Here is an 8,784-nt window from a genome sequence, read left to right as displayed (position 1 = left end):
CCCCCACACCTTCTCGCGCGTCTTCGCCCCGCCCACCCCGCGCCGCTCCCTCTGGTTCTCGAGTTTTTTCGCCCCGCCTACCGCGCGCCTCTCCCGCCCTTTCTCTCCTTCCTTCGCTCCGCCCGCCCCGCCCTTCCTTGCGCACCTTCGCCCCTCCCACCCCACTGTCCTCCCGCCATTTCTCGCGCGCTTCGGGCTGGCAAACCTGTAAGCTCCCGCGTTCCTCTGCGCGCCTTTCGTCCCGCCTACCTATGCGCGCCAGTCCTGCTTCGCGTGCGGCGCAACGTTTCCGGCTCTAGCCGTGGGCGTCAGCGCCGAGTGGCGTTTTTCTCGTTAGGTTTTTTTGGGGGCTTTTTCGCCCGAGATTCCCAGTCCCGGCGTTCCTTTTCTCGTCACTGGCCTGCTTCGTGCTTTGGGGGCCCTGGCTCCTCCAGTGTCCCGTGGGAGGTGCAGCCGGGCGCTTCACCCGCCACTCGAGGCTTTTTTCCCCGCAGGTGCGGTGCCAGCTCCAGCGGTCCGAGGCTTTCAAGCGCGCCCGCCCGTCACACCTGGCCCCTCGTCTTAAGAGGCAGCACATACCCCAACCAGAATTTAAGGAAGTCCAGGGAACTTAGTTTTACAGCCTGTTTAGCATCCTCTTGGGTGCAAAATAGTTAATTTTGTCTCTTTTTAAAAAATTGCGTCTTGATAGAATTAGGCCAGATGTTTTCCTGCTCTGAAACTGGGCCATATTTCAGCTACACAGTTAAATGCTTTAGCTTGCCTTGGATTCCATTTTCCAGTCCCTACTTGTAGTTAAGTATATGATGTTCCGACAGTGTTGGCCTAGAACTAAGGGAAGTGGGAAATTACAGGTTTCTTGCCTGCTTTGTGTCAGAGCCATGTTTTCCTAGAGCCCAGGGAAATAATTGCATATTCAGCAATTATTGCACCTACGCCACAAACAGCCAGAGGGAAAAGTGACCCTGGGGTCATCTGGGGACATTTGTATTTTCCTGTACAGTTTCATTCTATTGGTGTTAAGGAATGAGGATTTATGCAGGCACTTCTGATCCCTTATTTTTTGAGATGGAGTTGCCCAGGCTGGAGTGCAGTGGCGTGATCTCGGCTCACTGCAACCTCTGCCTCCCGGGCTGAAGTGATTCTCCTGCCTCAGCCTCCTGAGTAGCTGGGATTACAGGTGCTTGCCATCACACTTGGCTGATTTTTGTACTTTTTGGTAGAGACAGGGTTTCCCCATGTTGCCCAAGTTGGTCATGAACGCCGGACCTCAGGTGATCCGTCTGCCTCAGCCTCCCAAACTGCTGGGATTACAGGCCACAATGGCTGTCTTTCTCATCCCTTATTAACTGAACTAGATGCGTTAAAGTCAAAACCTTGAGAAAGGCTCAGTTCAGCCTCTGTAAAAATCAAGACTTGGCCCTGCTATAAGAACTGGGGTGCAGGAGGGAGAAGATGATCAGTTCTGGTTGTTGCATTAGGTCTGAGGATTGTACGTTAGTTTCTAGAATAGAAAAGTTTCGGCAAAATGTGAGCTGTGGTCACTATAGTTGTAGGTGAACCGCGTTAGAAACTGTATGCAAATAGAAGACTAAAAATGTATTACTGAGCCAAATAGAAGTTTTGAATGGCTTTTTGCTTCTTTCCTTTTCTTTTTTTGAGACAGAGTCTCGCTCTGTCTCCCAGGCTGGAGTGCAGTGGCGCGGTCTCGGCTTACTGCAAGCTCCACCTCCCGGGTTCACGCCATTCTCCTGCCTCAGCCTCCCGAGTAGCTGGGACTATCGGCGTCCGCCACCATGCCCGGCTAATTTTGATTTGGTATTTTTAGTAGAGAGGGGGTTTCACCGTGTTAGCCAGGATGGTCTCGATTTCCTAACCTTGTGATCCACCCCCCTCGGCCTCCCAAAGTGCTGGGATTACAGGCGTGAGCCAGCACTCCCGGCCGCTTCTTTTTTAACTCTAGAGGTTGGCCATTAAACAGTTATGATTAATATTTTTCACAAGTTAGACATCTAAAGCCTCTGGAAAATGCCTGATTCTCTGCCAGTTTTGATACTGCCTTTGCTTTCTTTCTGACCTCATGTTTTTCTTTTCCCCAGTGATTTCTTTCTTTTTTTTTGAGACGGAGTCTTGCCCAGGTTAGAGTGCTGCAACCTCCAACCTCTACTTGCCAGGTTCAAGCGATTCTCCTGCCTCAGCCTCTCAAGTGGCTGGGATTACAGGCACCTGCCACCATGCCCAGCTAATTTTTGTATTTTTAGTAGAGATGGGGTTTCACCATGTTGGCCAGGCTGATCTCAAACTCCTGACCTCAAGTGATCCTCCTGCCTCAGCCTTCCAAAGTGTTGGTATTACCGGCGTGAGCCACCACACCCGGCCTCCGCAGTGATTTCTTGTAATTTAAGAAACCAAGATAATCTGAAGTCTTAATGTAATTTTAAGCCTGATAATAAGGTATCAGCAATGTAATTTTACAAAATTAAGCTCTGTGGTACATTTTCAAAGCACACCTTTCATTTTCCTTTTTCATTTTGTTTTAGGAGCTCTTTGTTCAGTGTCTAGCCACCCATTCCTACAGACACGGCAGTGGAAAGGAAAAGAAAGTACTGACTTACAGTGATTTAGCAAATACTGCACAGGAATCAGAAACTTTTCAGTTTCTTGCAGGTACTTAGTCTTTGAAACATTCTGGTTAAAAAATGATTAGTAATCAATAGCTCTTTCCCCACCCCTCGCCTCCCTTCTCCTTTCACGGAATTAGACTTTTTGCTACTTTTTCCAAGCGGCAAAGTGCTATGAGCTGTCACAGGAAGATACTTTTCGTCTTCTCTGTTTGAATGTGTTTGTAATGTGGTCCACCTAGAACAACGGTGGAGACAACAACATTCAGAAGATGTTGGTTGGCCGCCTGTGCTGGGCAGTCCTTTACAAGGACCCTTCCTGCCACTGAAGGGAAAACTCAGGGTGGGTCCACATGCCCATAGTTAGAGCGTAAGTCTGCCCTGGGGCTAGCGCCTAGCCTATCTCAGGTAATCGGGCAGGGTTGCTTATAAAAGCAGCTCATAGAGACACCATGGTTTGTACTCAGTGGAATAATGGAAAGAGGCCTGTAGCATTTGTTAGGAGACAATGCTAGTTTCTGTGATATTTTACCCAGAAATGTAGCCTGAATTTCATCTTGTTTTAGAACCTCTTGTAGAGGTCAAAGCAGGAACTAGTACATTTTGAAATGTGCATTGCTGTGTTCAAAGTCTACCATAACCAATTGCTGATGTAAGCTTTATGTTTTTAAGATATATTACCAAAGAAGATATTAGCTAGTAAATACCTGAAAATGCTTAAAGAGGAAAAGAGGGAAGAAGATGAGGAGAATGACAATGATAATGAAAGTGACCATGATGAAGCTGAATCCTAAACCAAAAAAGTGCTTTAAAAACCAGCCTGGCGAGGACTGCCCTGGACCCACTCCACTGTCTATAAGTAAACACAGCACTGCCCGCTTTTAGCATCTTCACTTCACAGACTTCCAGTGCGTGATATTCTTTCAAGGTATTCTTTCTAGACCAAGATTGAGCGCCTCATGCACCTGCGCCACAAACAGCCAGAGGGAAAGTGACCCAGACAGCAGTCCCTCCTTGACAGGCCCACCCTGCAGCTCAGGCACCAAGAAAGCAGCCGATACTGGCAGCCATTGCAGCTCCAAACTGCAGAGGCAAAGCCAATTTTAACTTTTCAATTTACAGTCGATTTTGAAGAACTTCTATGGATCAGTTATGTAAATTCATGTATGTATATTTTGGAATCAGTTCTTATAAACAGCTCGATTCAGTTTTAGCTAAATATATAGTTTATAGGACGTATATTTGAATTTGTGTCTTAAGTGTTGACTGTTCAGATATTTTTCTACTGTAAAGAAATACACTTTTCTATTAAAGATCTGTACATATTTTTACAGTAAAATGCTTTATGGAACTAGTTTTAGAGCCCTCAGTGGCTTTAAGGCCTTGCTTACTGCCTGCAAATTTTGAGAAACTTAAAAATAAGCATTCTAACACTTTTATTCCCACAGAAAAATTCCAAGTCAAATTATCACATCAAATACAAAAATAAGTCTCACCTCTGGGATAAGCATGTTGTACTAAAAAATGGTTTGAAACATTTTGTGTATTGAAGATCTCTCATCTTACTGTTCTTTGCTTTCAATTCCTGGCACTTGTTTTTACTGTCGCTAAGAGAAAACCTATCAGAAGCCCTTTTTTTTTCTTTTTTTTTAACCCCACATAGGGTAAATGTTTGGTTCCTCTCATTTCATCATCTTTTTTTTTAAGACAGATTCTCACTCTGTCGCCCAGGCTGGAGTGCAGTGGCGCGATCTCGGCTCACTGCAACCTCCGCCTCCCAGGTTCAAGTGATTCTCCTGCCTCATCCTCCCAAGTAGCTGGGACTACAGGCGTGCGCCACCACGCCCAACGTATTTTTGTATTTTTAGTACAGATGGGGTTCGCCATGTTGGCTAGGCTGGTCTCAAACTCCTGACTTCGGGAGTGATCTGTCCGCCTGAGCCTCCCAAAGTGCTGGGATTACAGGCGTGAGCCACCATGCCTGGCCTTCATTATCTCTCTTTTAAAAATAAAAAAGTTTATAATTTACATTCAGTAAAATCACCCTTTTTAGTGTGTAGTCTGTGAATTTTGACAAATGCATAGTTTTGTAACCACTCCATAGGACAGTTCTGTCACCCAGGACATTTCCCTGTTCCCTGTGCTGAGTCTCTTCTCCTGCAGCCTGGCAACCACTGGTGTTTTCTGTCCGTCTTGTTCATTAACATTTATTTTAAAATAAAATATTTTAAAAAATACTTTTTGGTGTACAGTTCTGAGTTTTGGCAAATGCAGTCAAGTCACCACCACCACCACCACAATTAACAACTATATCACCCTCCAGAAAATTCCCTTGTGGCCAACTCCTTCCCCACCTTTTACCCTAGCAACTGTCAAGCTATTCTGTGTGCCTATAGCAGGTGTCAGCAAATTTTTTTCTGGAAAGGGCCATGCAGTAAATAGTTCAAGCTTTGTGGGCTTTTATAGTCTCTGTTGCTGCTGCTAAACTCAGCTGCTGTACTACGCAAGCAGCCAGGTAATTATCTATGAAGGAATGCAGGTGGCTGTGTTTCAATAGAGCTTTATTTCTGCAAACTGAAACTTGAGTTTTGTGTAATTTTCATGTGTCACGAAATATTGTTTTCTTCAACCATTTAATAATGTAAATACTTGTTAGCTTATGTACCATTAAAAAATGGCTGGATTTGGCTTCCAGACCACAGTTTGCTGACCTGTCTTTTCCAGAATGTCATATAAATGGAATCATTCAGTAAGTAGCATTTGAGTCTGCGGTTTTGCTGTTGAGCAGAATGCATTTGAGATTCATCTGTGTTGTCACAGGTATCAGCAGTCCATCCCTTTATATTGCTGAGTAGGATTCCATTGTATGGATGTATCTGTTTATCCATTTTCCAGGTATATGGATAATTACCCATTTAGATTGTTTCTAGTTTTGGTGATTGTAATTTTTTTTTTTTGACAGGGTCTTACTGTGTCACCCAGGCTGGAGTGCAGTGGCATGATCATGGCTTACTGCAACTTCTACCTCCTGGGTTCAAGTGATTCTTGTGTGTCAACCTCCTGAGTAGCCAGGATTACAGGCACGGCATCACCACACTTAGCTCATTTTTTTGTACTTTTAGTAGAGGTGGGGTTTCACCATGTTGGCCAGGCTGGTCTCTACTCCTGACATCAAATGATCCGCCCACCTCTGCCTCCCAGTGATGGGATTATAGGCATAAGCCACCACACCTGGCCTTGATGACTACAATTAATAAAGCCCTGTAAGTATTTGTGTACAGGTTTTTGTTTGTGTTTTCTGCGATGGAGTCTCACAGACTGCTGCCAAGGGTGGTGTGCAGTGGTGTGATCCTGGCTCACTGCAACCTCTCCCACCTGGGTTCAAGCCATCATCCTCCCACCTCAGCCTCCTGAGTAGCTGGGATTACAGGTGCTCACCACCACACCTGGCAAATTTTTGTATTTTTAGTAGAGATGGATTTTTGCCATGTTGGCCAGGCTGGTCTCGAACTCCTGAGCTCAATCAAGTGACCTGCCCACCTCAGCCTCCAAGGCGCTGGGATTACAGGTGTGAGCCACTGCGCATGGCCTGTGTACAGGTTTTGTGTGAACATAGGATTTCATTTTACTTGGGTATATGCTTATGAGTGGAATGAGATAACAGGAGTTTATAAGAAACTGCCAAACTGTTTTCCAAAGTGGCTGTGCCATTTTGCAGTCCCACCAGTAGTGAGTGAGTTCCAGTGGCGCTGCAGCCTCTACAAAAATTGGTATCAGTTTTTATTGAGTTTTGAGAGATTTATATATTCTTAATACAAGTTATTTGCCTGATAGGAGATTTGCAAACATTTTCTCCCAGCCACTTTTCATTCTCTTAATAGCATCTTTTTTTTTTTTTTTTTTTCGAGACTGAGTCTTGCTCTTGTCACCCAGGCTGGAGTGCAGTGGCACGATCTCAGCACACTGCAACCTCTGCCTCCCAGGTTCAAGTGATTCTCCTGCCTCAGCCTCTCAAGTGGCTGGGATTACAGGCACCTGCCACCATGCCCAGCTAATTTTTGTATTTTTAGTAGAGATGGGGTTTCACCATGTTGGCCAGGCTGATCTCAAACTCCTGACCTCAAGTGATCCTCCTGCCTCAGCCTTCCAAAGTGTTGGTATTACCGGCGTGAGCCACCACACCCGGCCTCCGCAGTGATTTCTTGTAATTTAAGAAACCAAGATAATCTGAAGTCTTAATGTAATTTTAAGCCTGATAATAAGGTATCAGCAATGTAATTTTACAAAATTAAGCTCTGTGGTACATTTTCAAAGCACACCTTTCATTTTCCTTTTTCATTTTGTTTTAGGAGCTCTTTGTTCAGTGTCTAGCCACCCATTCCTACAGACACGGCAGTGGAAAGGAAAAGAAAGTACTGACTTACAGTGATTTAGCAAATACTGCACAGGAATCAGAAACTTTTCAGTTTCTTGCAGGTACTTAGTCTTTGAAACATTCTGGTTAAAAAATGATTAGTAATCAATAGCTCTTTCCCCACCCCTCGCCTCCCTTCTCCTTTCACGGAATTAGACTTTTTGCTACTTTTTCCAAGCGGCAAAGTGCTATGAGCTGTCACAGGAAGATACTTTTCGTCTTCTCTGTTTGAATGTGTTTGTAATGTGGTCCACCTAGAACAACGGTGGAGACAACAACATTCAGAAGATGTTGGTTGGCCGCCTGTGCTGGGCAGTCCTTTACAAGGACCCTTCCTGCCACTGAAGGGAAAACTCAGGGTGGGTCCACATGCCCATAGTTAGAGCGTAAGTCTGCCCTGGGGCTAGCGCCTAGCCTATCTCAGGTAATCGGGCAGGGTTGCTTATAAAAGCAGCTCATAGAGACACCATGGTTTGTACTCAGTGGAATAATGGAAAGAGGCCTGTAGCATTTGTTAGGAGACAATGCTAGTTTCTGTGATATTTTACCCAGAAATGTAGCCTGAATTTCATCTTGTTTTAGAACCTCTTGTAGAGGTCAAAGCAGGAACTAGTACATTTTGAAATGTGCATTGCTGTGTTCAAAGTCTACCATAACCAATTGCTGATGTAAGCTTTATGTTTTTAAGATATATTACCAAAGAAGATATTAGCTAGTAAATACCTGAAAATGCTTAAAGAGGAAAAGAGGGAAGAAGATGAGGAGAATGACAATGATAATGAAAGTGACCATGATGAAGCTGAATCCTAAACCAAAAAAGTGCTTTAAAAACCAGCCTGGCGAGGACTGCCCTGGACCCACTCCACTGTCTATAAGTAAACACAGCACTGCCCGCTTTTAGCATCTTCACTTCACAGACTTCCAGTGCGTGATATTCTTTCAAGGTATTCTTTCTAGACCAAGATTGAGCGCCTCATGCACCTGCGCCACAAACAGCCAGAGGGAAAGTGACCCAGACAGCAGTCCCTCCTTGACAGGCCCACCCTGCAGCTCAGGCACCAAGAAAGCAGCCGATACTGGCAGCCATTGCAGCTCCAAACTGCAGAGGCAAAGCCAATTTTAACTTTTCAATTTACAGTCGATTTTGAAGAACTTCTATGGATCAGTTATGTAAATTCATGTATGTATATTTTGGAATCAGTTCTTATAAACAGCTCGATTCAGTTTTAGCTAAATATATAGTTTATAGGACGTATATTTGAATTTGTGTCTTAAGTGTTGACTGTTCAGATATTTTTCTACTGTAAAGAAATACACTTTTCTATTAAAGATCTGTACATATTTTTACAGTAAAATGCTTTATGGAACTAGTTTTAGAGCCCTCAGTGGCTTTAAGGCCTTGCTTACTGCCTGCAAATTTTGAGAAACTTAAAAATAAGCATTCTAACACTTTTATTCCCACAGAAAAATTCCAAGTCAAATTATCACATCAAATACAAAAATAAGTCTCACCTCTGGGATAAGCATGTTGTACTAAAAAATGGTTTGAAACATTTTGTGTATTGAAGATCTCTCATCTTACTGTTCTTTGCTTTCAATTCCTGGCACTTGTTTTTACTGTCGCTAAGAGAAAACCTATCAGAAGCCCTTTTTTTTTCTTTTTTTTTAACCCCACATAGGGTAAATGTTTGGTTCCTCTCATTTCATCATCTTTTTTTTTAAGACAGATTCTCACTCTGTCGCCCAGGC

At 44.0% G+C, this 8,784-nt stretch overlaps 2 protein-coding genes across 2 annotated transcripts in view; both read left to right on the top strand.

Annotated features, from left to right (window-relative positions):
• The window catches only part of LOC105509129, a 5,933-nt gene extending 1,079 nt beyond the window's left edge, over nucleotides 1–4,854 (top strand). The window contains exons 3-5 of the mRNA XM_011938230.1: nucleotides 169–207; nucleotides 2,541–2,667; nucleotides 3,294–4,854. Coding sequence (XP_011793620.1) covers nucleotides 169–207; nucleotides 2,541–2,667; nucleotides 3,294–3,415 — 288 coding nt within the window. The 3' untranslated portion in view covers nucleotides 3,416–4,854. The remainder of the gene's footprint in view (nucleotides 1–168; nucleotides 208–2,540; nucleotides 2,668–3,293) is intronic.
• Nucleotides 3,967–8,576, top strand: LOC105509128 (chromatin accessibility complex protein 1-like). The gene is made up of 3 exons (XM_011938229.1): nucleotides 3,967–3,990; nucleotides 6,971–7,097; nucleotides 7,724–8,576. The coding sequence occupies exons 1-3, from the start codon at nucleotides 3,967–3,969 to the stop codon at nucleotides 7,843–7,845; spliced, it is 273 nt and encodes a 90-aa protein (XP_011793619.1). The 3' UTR covers nucleotides 7,846–8,576.
• Nucleotides 8,577–8,784: the final 208 nt, after the last annotated feature.

Source organism: Colobus angolensis, unplaced genomic scaffold (genome assembly GCF_000951035.1).
Source record: "Colobus angolensis palliatus isolate OR3802 unplaced genomic scaffold, Cang.pa_1.0 Scaffold17, whole genome shotgun sequence".
Lineage (NCBI taxonomy): Eukaryota > Metazoa > Chordata > Mammalia > Primates > Cercopithecidae > Colobus > Colobus angolensis.
Note: the sequence above shows the minus strand (reverse complement) of the source record. Positions and strands in the feature narration are given on the sequence as shown.